Source organism: Lottia gigantea (genome assembly GCF_000327385.1).
Source record: "Lottia gigantea unplaced genomic scaffold LOTGIsca_123, whole genome shotgun sequence".
Classification (NCBI taxonomy): Eukaryota; Metazoa; Mollusca; class Gastropoda; family Lottiidae; genus Lottia; species Lottia gigantea.
This window is the reverse complement of record NW_008707279.1, coordinates 387645-401291: the sequence shown is the minus strand read 5'-3', so window position 1 is coordinate 401291 and position 13647 is coordinate 387645. Positions and strand designations below refer to the sequence as shown.

Sequence of the window (13647 nt, the reverse complement as noted above, 5' to 3'; positions counted from 1 at the left end):
TTGATGCCTTTGATATCTCATCCATATTAGATTTGAATTAGGCTATGATATTTTTTACCTGTATAACTGTATATACTATTTGCTTGTATATAATAATGTAGATGTAAAATACAATATTTTCACAGTTGAAAAAATGCTCTATGCATTGATTGTAAAGCAATATAGAAATATAGTAGAACTAGTTACAACATGTTTCAGGTTCTGTTTTGATATTTACTCATTAACATGTGAAAGCAGTCAATACTTTGATATTATCCAGGGGACCAATGGCTCAGGTAATCCAAATAGCCACATTTCATATGTACAGTGATACATGTATACAAGAATAATTTGGTGTTTGGAATCAGTAAATTTAAGCCTGAAGTTTGCTTTTTATAGAGAAATCTAGAATCGATTTCATGGTAACATTGGCAATCCCATGGAAATATTTTAACTCATGCGGCATACCTTTGAATCATCTTGGTAATGGAAACCAAGATAAAGTTCCCAATATCAAATTATTAAAAATGTCCACAGAACAGAAATGGATGAGATTTTGAAGAGTTTTATGACAATGTTATCAGACAAATGAGTTTTGTATCTAAACTACACATTGATCTTGTCTTCTGGTGACCTGCTGTCCACTTGTCTGTTGTCTTGGACCATAACCCCTTGACTCTTCTTAATTGAAGGTCATTGAAGGTATGGAATACATCAATTTTGGATTTATAGCTAGTCTTAGTGCTTGCTTGCATCTGATTCTGAAGGTCAAAAACATCGCTCTTGCTGGTTATTTCAACAAACCAAAAAATCATTGGATCGTTTGTCATAATATGGCAGATTTTTATCATGTCTTCAAAATCAATTGTAAGATTGAAATTAAACAGATTCTTCAAAATACTCACAATGGCATTTAATGGTTTCAGACTCTAGGCAGATTCGAACCCAAAGCATCGAATCTCCAGCAATGGAGCCTCTTTGTCTGCCTGTTGCCATTGGAAAGCAATGGCCAGTCGATTAAATATTTTTTCCTGCCTGTAAAGAATATGAACTAACCCAAGAGACTTTCTGAAGAGAATCTCAATACAGAGAGGTATCAGGTGATGCAATAGGTTGGGCTTTAACCAGCCAAAAAATGCAAATGTCATAGATATTTAAATTGGTGGTATATCAAATTTCATGCTTTGAAGCAATGACTGAAGAAATAGAATACTCCTGCTATATGGTCCTATTAATCCCTAGTAATAGTGATATATAAATATATACTGAAGATATAAATAGGGAAGTATATTATAACATGAAATTACTTTATTGACCAAACAAGCCTCCCACTAGAGATCATGTATGGGAAATTATATAGACCAGTGGTCACTAGAGAGTGGTCAAATAACAAACTTTCTATCAAACATAGATTCAAGTCTAATACTGGACATTAGAAGAAAACATTTTGTAGTTTGATCCAAATTTTCAAACTATGGCAAGATATTTTTCTGTTATAAAATTGTTGTATTGAGCACTATTTTAACAGTGGTATTTCTATATCACTCTACAATTGATGTATTGAGCACTATTTTAACAGTGGTATTTCTATATCTCTCTATAATTGATATATTGAGTACTATTTTAACAGTGGTATTTCTATATCACTCTACAATTGATATATTGAGTACTGTTTTAACAGTGAGAATTTTTTGTTATTATTCAGATTTTCTTTTATAATATTTACATATTATTTTATACCTTTTAAGGAAATGAAATGTTCTAGCCAACTTATATGTATCGAAATAGATACAAAACACTTAGTGGGCATTGAAGCAAATTTTTCATATATAGTGATAACAGTCTAGAGGGAATATTTAACTACAGTTTTGATAATTTTTTTTAAGAAATTACAATAATTTCTCAAACCCTAGTCTAAAATTAAATGAAACATGCCAAAAGCAAAGCCAAAGGGATAAGCACTGCATTAAGTATATGAGTCCTGTTCTATTTACTTTTATAAAATTCATGACCAATTTCTTAATGTCCATTGTTCAGATCAACAATGGCTGACAGACTATATGATTTATTTTTGATAGAAAATGAAATAAAAGAAACTGGACTCCACAATGGCCAGCTTATTGTCTGCTGGCAAATTCAAGTTAATCCTTGTAAAGCAGGTGAAACTTTCAGTGTGTACATCTAAAAGGTTGGTGGAAAATCCTATCTGACCCCACTGTTTGCTTCCTAAAACTAAACTACATTACATTTAGGACTGGTTACTGCTATTAATTTCGCGCTAGGCATACAGTATGATGTTGCAAGGCTTTGCAGATCATTTTTACACCAACTCCATTTCATATTCTTCAGCTACTTTCCTGGCAAAATTTACCTCATTAATCACTGCATGACACCATTGCCTTTGTTTGCCCAATCAAATGCAGATCAGTCAGACATACATCAAAATGTTTATTGCCAGAATTTTGGTTAGATGTTGAAGTCGGAGCTCTTCAGTGTTAGAGGGCACATTACACTTACCGTCTCTAATGTCCTTGACAACCAAAATATAAACAATTGAATGCAGTGAAACTTGAACTTAACACATTTTGATGGCCACCAGAAAAAACAAATCATTAAACAGTTTGAATTTTTTTTAATGTGTGACAATTTTATGGCCTTTTAAATAGCTCTTAAAGAGGGCTTTAATTGTCATAGAATTCAAGATAAGATTGCTCAAGTCAAATTTTAACAGTTCATAATGGCCTTTTGATTTGAGTGGTTGGGTCCATAAGTGTAAAGTCTGTTATTATTGTTGAAATGTTTATGGTCATCTGAGTTTTAATCTGTCTGGACACTGTCCACTAGGTATGAATCGAATATTGACCAGTGGTTTGCAGTATGTACTGACCAGTGACCATTACTTGGTGATTACAGCCAGAATGGACAGAGAAAAGTTAATGATCTCTGTGGGAATTCTTGAAGCTTCTGGCAGATGTTTCCATTGTTGTCTGCAAAACTTTGACTTACTGTGATGGGTGGGTTTAATCCTCCAGGCAATGAGATTTTGATTAAAATTAGATTAAAGTTAGATACACTCACAAATTTGATTATAATTTATAATATAAAGAACTTATGGTCCTATTGTTGTAGTGAGTTTTGTCAAGAAAAAACAAATTCAAAACAAAATTATGAAGAAAGTATAATCCACAGACCAAAAGTCAAAATTTTTGTAGCTCTAATATGTGTACATCCAGGTCTCTTAATCATAAGCACAAGCAGTTCGCATTTTTCTTTAGGTACAAAAAGAAATTGATAAGACGACTCATATTATGTTATTTTATTTTTAACTACCTAAACTGCTTGTAAGTATATTTTGGATCCGCCAAGATGTGCAGAAGTATTTGCTCAACTACAGCTTTCGACCACAAGATTTAAATCCTGACCTTTGATTGGAAATGACTTGGGAGCCATAAAACTCTGGAGTCTTTTAGTATGTTGTAGTCTTGGCTAATTAGGTCCCAAAAGATTGTGTTGAGGCATAAAATGTGTCAACTATTCCACACCCAAAAGTGAATTTAAGATGAACAAAGTGTTAAGATGGAGGTGTCAGAAACTGTGACTACAGGAAAATTATTAATATTTATATTGTATGATTTAGTACTATCTGAATTATACTGTAGAACAGTACTAGCTAGTCTCAAGGGGATTTTCTCTTTTCTTTAAAGAGCTGTTGTCACATTTATTATCATTCTCACTAAATTGTCCGTCTGCTGGGTTATCTTCTGCATAGAATTTTATATAGGTTGTATTTTTGAAAGGACATCATTTTAGTCACAATCCTTACCCTTAGAAAAGAGAGACATTAAAATTTCTGGCCATTATAAAATATCACGATTTTGGTGTCTGCGCTATGCCATCTCCAACCTCAAATTTTCGTCAACAAGGGGTTTATATTATATATGGGTAAATGGATTTTTCCAGATTTTGATGGGGTAAACAAGGGGTGTGCATTATATATGGGTAAATGGATTTTTCCCGATTTTGATGGGGTAAGGAAGGAGTGCGGGCATTATATATGGGTAAATTGATTTTTCCAGATTTTGAAATTTTGAAACAGACGACTGTCAATCTTTCAAGCCTACCAGAGAAACACATTGGATTATTTGCATCAATTCTCCCAGCAGAGATGACCAGACCAGTTTTATTAACCCAATTTTATGACCAGCAGACATCAACATTTCTAACATTGATCACAGAATAGATTATTGTTATGGTCAGTTTATGTAGTGGACATTTATTACCAACTTTAATGCTGACCATTGACCAATACATTTGACATTTACAACCAGTAGTGTCCAGTAGTCCTCGGGAATTGACCACTCATAAAGATCAGATCTGTCCACTCAAGTGACTGGAATCATTCCTGAGTGGTCATCAAGTAATGAGGCATCCATTCCACGAGCTGGTCAGCAATGAGTTGACCGTTACAGGACAGGAGACATTTAATGACAAGAAACGATTAAGATATTAGCAGACGCAGGCTTCTAGGATCAGAGCTGAATTTAATGGTTAATATGGCTTGACATATATTTCAATCAATATTGTATTCAGTGATTCTGTAACCATTCTATTCTTTAACTGATATCCTGTCGTTTTCGCTTTCCAAATGTAAACTCTTAGGCCTAATCTTTTACCATTTTTACTCTTGGAAATCCTCTATGTTTTATTTACTATAATTGAGTTTGAAAAAAATGATTATTGCAATATATTAATGGGTTGCAACAGATTTTGTTAAAGGAACAGGTGGATCATACTTTAGTCTCAGAAACGGGAATTTTTAAGCTAAGCCAATCAGTAATAGTGTTTACAGCTCACCGTTGAAATTTGAGCCTTCAAATCCATGTGTCCAGAATTATCTGTATTTGAATGTCAATTTAAGTTACTCTGTGTTATATATAAAAAAGACATATATCGAAATAATGGGTAAAATTCCTAGTTTGAAGTAATTTTAAAGGAATTATGTGATTTTTCATACATTTCTAGTACTTCTGAAGACTATTACATATATTTAATACTAAAATCAACCCTCAAAATGCAGCATCTGTCCCTTTAAATTTGATTGTGGGTTTTATGTGGATGAGTTTGATTGCTCTGGACTTTGATATAAATGCTTAGTTTTGATGCACTTTCAAAATACGTCACGTTATAATTACTCTTTTGAGAACTTTTTAACAAGGTATTTATCAGGTATTAACTAAAAACTTGAGAAAGATTTCCTAATAAAGAACCATTTTGGTTCATTTTTTTTAGCAGCCAGAAAGAAATTCTAATCTTTTAAAAAAATAACTGAATTTTTACACTTAAATCCATTTCATCTATTAGATTTAAAATCTTTTCCCAGATAAATTCAGCTTACCATTTTCGTTCATTTTTTAGCAGAAAGAATTTTGAAGTTTCAAAAATGAATACAACCTATTTACTTCTATACCATATATTTCATCTCTTGGAAAACATAATCACAATGGATTTTTAAGATTTAACAAAATTTTCTGAGTAAAATTCAGTTTGAAAATAACATTAAAGGGATTGTTAAGGTTTTTGTAAATTTTGTATCGGGGACATTGATAGCACCAATTTGCACCATTCCAATTTCAATCAGATGTCTGTGTTGCAAATCCACTAAAACTAAGCGTTTAATAACGTTACTAATGCCAAAAAATATGCGCTTCATCAGAACCCTTTGCGATTAGTGACGTCATCAAACACTTAGTTTTAGTGGAATAGAAGGAACCACAGACGTCTGATGGAAAATTGAAAGGGTGAAAATTTATGCTATTAGTGTCCTTGAAACGCATAAAAAATTGAGAAAATCTCGTCACAATCCCTTTAAATAAAGTAAAAAAATAAGATCAGAGAGGGATGACTTCTATCTATATAATAGACATCTATAAAGGATAAAATTATTAATAATGGATTGGTAAACATCAATACACGAAGTCTTTACTAGAACTTTAATCTAGTCTTATAGCTCCACTTTTCTAGTTCATGTTTTACCAATCAAATCAACACAAAAGGCTTTTAAGAAGTATTAAGCCACATTTTACTAATGTCACAGATCTCGAGAAGGTGGTTTGTATTCGATAGGTTATTTAAATCAAAGAATTTTGTATTTCACAAAACTAATCGATTGAAATGTTAAGTTTGATAGGGATGCCACAAGATACAAATTAGGTTTTATTATTTGCATAGTAGTTTTTTGCATTATGCAAAAGCAGTTAAAAATTTTGTAGAGCAATTTCTTCTATGACAGTTAAAATTGTATAGCGCCTTTTTTTTTTATCTAAGGTACCGGTATATAGATCTCTTGCTATGTATTCAGTATTTTTAAATAATATCATTAAATAACTTTGAATCTTGACTTGTAATTTTAATACCAGTACAAAATATAAATACAAAAGAGTAAAAGCATAAATATCCAAGATTATGATATCATTATGTGGACTCTCTGAAATATGCACACATATTTGAAGACACTGACACTATCAAAAGTTGACGTGAAATTTTGAAATATTTTACTGAGGATTCCTTCAAGTATTTAAAAGAAATATTGCGAGGGAAAATTTCAATTAACTCATTAGGGAGAGAATAATTCAAATGAAGGCTGACAAATGGAAATAATTTCCTCCTGTCTGTCACCTAAAATCTAAGCAGACGGACGTAGTGTGGAGGAAAGAAGTGTAAAAATGTGACAAGCAGAATGGATGCATGGATTACTGTTCAATGACATTGGGTAATTAATGCAAGGAAAATATGTCGTTCTCAAGTAACCATTTGCATCGTCGCCTGTTTAAAATAATGACAGAAACTGTGTAGGTTAATTGGCTGACACGCAGTGCCGTGACATTGACACATCGTCAAGCAAAGCAAAGAAACGGTTGTACTTGATTTAAACTGATCCCTTTAACGTCATACCGTTCTCATTATCCAGGGATGTTAATGGGCTAAAAGGATTTTCTAGAAGCATTCTTTTCAATATGATGTGCAAATCTCAGGAAAACCCAATTGAATGAAACATTTTTAACGGCTTAAAAATTTCAGGATTTGGACAAACAACAAATCTGCTTAAGACCAATATGGCCGTGTTAATGCATTGTTACTATTGTGTTATGTAACTTGCCAGTAGGCTGATGTTAAGAAAATGTTTTTTACGAGATGTAGCCCTGGGTTTCAAAACCCCTAGCCAGGGAAATTGTCATGAAATCATTTGTTTCTCTCAGTTATAATGCGAAAAGAAGATGTTTGGTCCATTTGATAATGAAAGGAAAACAACTGTGATCAAGTTAATCGCTGGTCCCTGTGTCTTAATGACAGCTCCCTGAAAATATAATCAACTTAAAATGACTCCATTTTTAAAAAATGAATTTTGTATCCAAAAAGGAGAACTTTTGCCTTTCGGAATTGTGAGTTTAATCTAAGAGGATGTCTCATTAATTGAAGTGATCTTTAGAAAATAGCTGGCACCAATGAAATTTAGAAGTCTGGCATTAAGCACTGGCATTCTTCTGCCTGATTTTGTTATCAACCTGACCTTTATTGGTTGGATTTGATTTGTCGACTCTTATCGAGAATGAATATTTTATAAGATTCTTTTATCAAACTTAATAAACAGTTTTTCCACCTTAATGACTTTTTGATTTGTGTTTATCAAATGTCATGTACATTACGCTATCGACGACGATGGAAAAGAAGTCGTTGAGTCAGGAAGGACGGAAGACAATTTTTTCGCCTTCATAAAATACATTTAATGTAGCTTGTTATTAGCCATTTCCGCGAGTTTTTGTGCCAAGGAGATTGTACAGTCGTGTGATCAGTCATGTGCATTATAGCATTGTTCTGTCTTTTCACAATGGCCGTTGATACGGAAACAATAAGATAGTACGGCACACGAGCTACATGACAATTAATAAAATCATAGTGCTACACAGTCCATCCAGTGAAATACTAGATGTAGCAGAAGATGAATCTATAGTAAACTGTCAGTTGATTAAGATGTTTTAATCAATGATCTGGGACTGAATTGATGTTAAAATTGTTTGATTACACTGTACTATATAGTCACTTTTCATCATAACATTCTTTTCTTTACTTTTTCTTTCTTTGGATCAAATGGGGAATTAATCATATATGTTCTTAGATTTTGGCTTATGCTTTCATTCCTTTACTCATTTGATCTTTCATTCATTTTTCCATTTATTCATTCCTTATCTAATTCATTCATTCATTAAAAGATATCATATTTTTGAAATATTATACAATTTTATCCTACAGTCTAAAGGTCAATACCAGTAAAAAAATTTCATTCATTCTTACATTTCTTCATTGATCTGCTTATTCATTCATTCATTCATTCATTCATTCATCAGTCACTTATTCCAGCAGTCAATTTCTCATATATTACATTTCTTTGTAAGCAAGATACAAATTTTTTCTTTAACTCAAAATGGCCATTATAGTAAATAATTGAATATCTCAGATGAAATTCATTCATTCATTCATTCATTCATTCATCATCGAAGGAGTCTAATTCAAATCAGAGATTTCATAGTTTTGAAACAATATGATTCAGTGAAGATCATTCATTCTCTTTTTGTCAATCTTTCATTCTTTGTCAATTATCGTCAGAAAATGAAAGACTGACAAGCTTTCACTTTCATCTTTTGTAGCTGATACACATTGCATAGCATAGCATAGCATAGCATGGCATATGTTGTCAATGCAGTGGATAAAATTAAATTCATTGGAATATACGTGAAGTGTCTACTACAATAACTTTCACTCAACTAAATGATTGTTTTTGTTGCTTCACGAGAACTGAACCAGAATTCAACTTTGAAATGTAAATAAGTAATTCAGGTTCAACACTTTCTTCACTCATTTAATCAAAATATTTACTATATGTCGTTACGTTCTGTTGTAATGCGTCCAAGTTATATTGAAATATTGTGTTAATTTGTTTTGGAGTTGGTATCAAAAAATTTGACAAATGTGCCGTCGAGATTCTGAAAAATCAAAAAATGTCACGTGAGGTAAAAATGTTATAAAATGTTATAAAAATGTTATAAAATGTTATAAAATGTTATAAAATGTACAATATTCAGTAGATTAAGTACTCACAAGAAAGATGTTCCCAAGTTGTATTACAGCATACTACATCCAAACATTCTAAAATAATCGCTGATAAGAGAATCAGCAAGAGAGGTAATATATCCATTTGTGAAATCGCAAAGGACAAGGGGGTCCGTAAGACACACTCTAAAGCAAACCTGAAACCCCTTTTTATTTTGTATGAATGAAGTCCCTTGTCACTAAGAAGAAACTATAGTAAATGAATGAAAAGAAGACTTGAAACATGTGCTCTATAGTTAATAATAGAACTCTCTACTCCCAAGTCAGTGGAGATGTAATTGTAGCATGACTGCTAGCCAATCACAGTCCATCTAGCTTCTGTCTCTTATTACCATGCCAACTGTGTGTCAGACTACTATTGACTCTTCTTGTTGAGGTCTTGTAAGGTTGCTTCCCCTTGATTCCAGTGCCAATATTATTGTGCCAGGCATTCCTGGTAGTAACGCCTGTTATGAACAAATGAAATTAGTAGATTTCGGCACTCATGTCAATGCATTGCTATGTAGAACATGTTTTATAAAATTTGTATGTGTATCAGTGACACTGATAGCATCAATTTGCATCATTTTCATTTTTCAAGCAGACGTCTGTGGTCGCTGCAATTCTACAAAAATAAGTGTTTGATGACATTACTGATCTCAAAAAATGCTTAAGGCCCTTTGCGATTAGTGATGTCATCAGAAACTTATTTTTGTGGGATTGCAGGAACTATAGAAGTCAGATTGAAAATTGGAATGGTGAAAATTGATGCTATCAATGTCACAGGAGTTCAGTTTGGCACAGAAATTTTTGACAAATTGTATGAAATTTAAACTATGAATTTACTAAACTTTTGAAAATATTTGATGAAAAATTATTATAACAACAGTTGTTTGGAGATTTCAGGCAACATTTTGAAAAAATATTGCCTATATTGTTTAAAATCTTGCAAGGAAATTTTCACCATAGTCATGAACTTTTAAGGAATACTGTGATGGAAAATCTTTTATCATTTCATATCGTTCTTAGTATGTGATAATTAGTGAAATGTCTTCAGCCTCTCCCCACTTTTGGTTTAATACATTAATGTATACAATTGCTTGGCTTGAATAGTTTGACATTGTCAAGAGCAGAGTGACAAAGTTCACGATGTGACACAATATTATATTATGTAATGATAAGAATGGAAAGGTCAACAAAACCACTAATCCCTGTTTGATTTAATTATTAACTTATTTTATCAGTATGATCTGCAAACTTTATGTCAATTTGAAGAACCTTGTGAACCCCCTGTGCCAGGTTTCTTAATCCAATTAGTTAGATAAGATTTGGTTGACATTCTCTTCTTATGAATATTATTTCAAATTAGTTCAAATGTGTATGCTTTGATTAAGAAATTCCTTATCACTGCTATTTTAATCTTTGTTTATATTTGATTTTTATCACTTTACTTTTTATATAAATTTCTTCTCTTTTAAAAAGATTTTTGTGATATCAAAATGCTTCACAAATGAATATTAAATGTTGGATTAACCCTATTAGAATACAAGATACCCTGTGATGCTATCTTAACTGGTGACCTGGCAGAGACTGCTAACTGTTTCTTCAGACACTTTGCTTTGTCATATATTTCTGTCTTGAATGGTGCGGAATAGTTAAAGATCTCTCGATATTTGGAAATTGAAAAGATCAGGCTAATGCCGCTGTCCTGGCAAAATTACCCTCATTGTACCCTGCATGGCGTTGCCCGTCTTCATTAACCCACATGATACAGAAAAGTAGGACGTAAAACTCCATTCATTTCATTTCATTTAAGCAATGTGATTTCTTAAGTTTGTATACTCCATTGTTAAATGTCACTACTTTATTATTAATTCTATTTGATAGAATTTCTTTTTGAATAGTGCTGTGGGTGGTATCTAACATTAAATCATTTGACCTGGTAAAAAAAAAAAAAAAAAAATGGCAGACGCGAAAAATATCTCATCACATAATACTATTCACATTTGTTTGAAGTTGAATATTTTATAAAGCATGTAAGTGATGCATCGCCTTCCATGTGAAACACATTTATTACCATGACACAATGATTCATAATTAAGATGGTTTTGAAATGCTAGTGCACGCTTGACATGAATTGTTGACAAATGTCTTTGATGTCATGGAACAACCTGTTTACAGGAAGTAGCTGCACATGTATCTGCGTTTGTAAATTGGCTCAGTCAGTAACACCTGTTTAAATTACTATGCCTGAATGCACTGATGATCACTTTGACGACCTTATGCTTATTCTTTTGTTCTCTTATTTGTCAATTTAAATCATATCCTAGTTATGAATAAAGAATTGATCATGATATGTTTTCCATAAAGAAAGAGTGGACTTAAAATAAAATGGCAGTTAATTTTGTTATCTTAATTAAGTAATGCTTATTTGACACTAATTGCTATAGTGACTATGGACAGAAATCAAATTAGAACACATTTTTTTGTGAAATTTAATGATTTCAATTTCAGTATTACAATTAAATAATTAAGGTGATTCTAGAGAGGTTTTCAATTGTTGTATAAGTATCAGGTTTTTATGCGCACCTTTTGCATTTCCCAGACTACATCTGTGTTTCCTGTAGTTCTAGAAAACTTGACCAGATTATCGTCACTGCGTCCAAACCATCTTATTAGCACCATCTCTTTGTAAACATTAGGTTTTGACCATGAGGACATTTGCACTTTTCTTTGGGGACATTTGATGTGTCACAGGATATGAAATACTACGATACACCAAATGTTTCAAGAATGCAGGCTGTGGTACAGGCAAATGAAAGCCACAGAAAATATTAGATACCCATAGAGAAACTGAAATAAATACCTGTGCAGAATCACTTTAGTTATTGTCCATATTTATTTTAGTTTAGGTCATGGGTGAGGGGGCTCTAATTTCGAAACACCCTATATATACATTACAACATCTCATATGAGTATGTTTAAATTTTTCCCAATCAATCATTCATATAAGATCTAGTTTTATATCTGGAGCCATTGTTTTCTGGACACATACAAAAACAGGTTGAAAACCACTGATCTGAGCAAAATCAAAAAACATTATAAATCTAATGTATTTTTTCAGAATCTATAAATGTCATTTTCTGACTCAAATACTAAACTGAGGCAGACTCAAAAGTGAAAAAAGAAATGAAAATGATTTGAGATGAAGTTTTTCAGACATATTTGTCGTAGTCTGCTAGGCCATCTTTTCCACCAAATCAAAAGCTTTGTTTAATATCATTTCAATTGTTGTTCCGAAATCTTGATTCTTTGTTACGAATTTAACAATGATACAATATTTACAGTTCTTGTTGATGGAAACAACTTCCATGTTTTTCTTTGGATGATGGACAAGTTTTGACAGCTGTCATTCTTCACCACTTAAAGCCGTCAATCTATAAACTATATTTACAAGACAGGATACAAAGTTTACTTTCGGTCGCCTTATTTTAGATTTTTGATGAATCTGTCAACAGAATTTTTTTTATTTCTAGAATTGAAGAGTTGGCTAATATTGTTTTAATGGTTTTAGGTGTTTTTTTACTTTTTAATCCACATGAACCAAATTCTTCAAATAACAATTCTAAAGAGCTTTTGGCTTGAACTTTGATATAAAAGTGATTTAGATTATATTTTGGTGGTTGAGTTATTTTTTGTCTGGTATTTGAATTTGTTGGTCATAATGATATATGAACAGATAAAAGTGGAAAACAAATCGATATACATTTCATCGAATTTTTGTTACTAATGACCTTTTTACACCAGTTCGCTCTAAAGTGTTCCATTCTCGGTCCTGATCAGGTTGCGATAAAATGTGCCCATTTACATTACAGTAAATTTAAGTGGTCTGAGAGCAATTTTTTAGTGGTAGTGTGAAAAGCGTTCTTGGCACAGTTATCTGTGGAACTCTTCTTGAAGAATTTAAATTAATCCTTGTAGTCAATCTGATGGAATTAAAGACATCTGGATGTAATCAACAATTGCAGTGAATAATGAAAAAATTACAGGGGAAAAGTTGGCCGCTTATGAGGCATGTGCAGTAAGGGTTCTGAGAACCGTTCCAAGACCACCTCCTCTGATCTGTAAACAGATTAATTTTGTAATGTAAAAGGAGTTAATGAGAGTCCATATGATACCTCTCTGACTCCCCCAGTCTGTGATGCTGGTTAAAGAAGTCGAAATTTGAAATGCGTCGAATCATTTATATTGGACAATTAACCAAGACCTGGTATTCAACAGGTTGTACAGATACGTAAGATTTCTCAACAGTAAATTGAGAGAGTAACCTAATGGCACTATCCAGAAAGAATTCTTTTCATTACACACTGTGTGGCGTTGCATATCTTTTGAGCCAATTTTAAATATGAAGCTGGTATTCCAAACATGTATCATTCTACTTAATGCAAATTTGTACAATATATTGATCTGTCATATTCTTTAGAATATTGATGATAATACGAACATCAAATCAATCTTTCTTTT

At 32.3% G+C, this 13647-nt stretch overlaps 1 protein-coding gene across 1 annotated transcript in view; it reads left to right on the top strand.

The window, feature by feature from the left end:
• Positions 1-266: 266 nt before the first annotated feature.
• The window catches only part of LOTGIDRAFT_237933 (hypothetical protein), a gene marked incomplete at its 5' end in the record, with an annotated part of 29680 nt that continues 16299 nt past the window's right edge, over positions 267-13647 (top strand). The window contains one exon of the mRNA XM_009048518.1: positions 267-275. Within this exon, the coding sequence (XP_009046766.1) occupies positions 267-275 (9 nt within the window). The remainder of the gene's footprint in view (positions 276-13647) is intronic.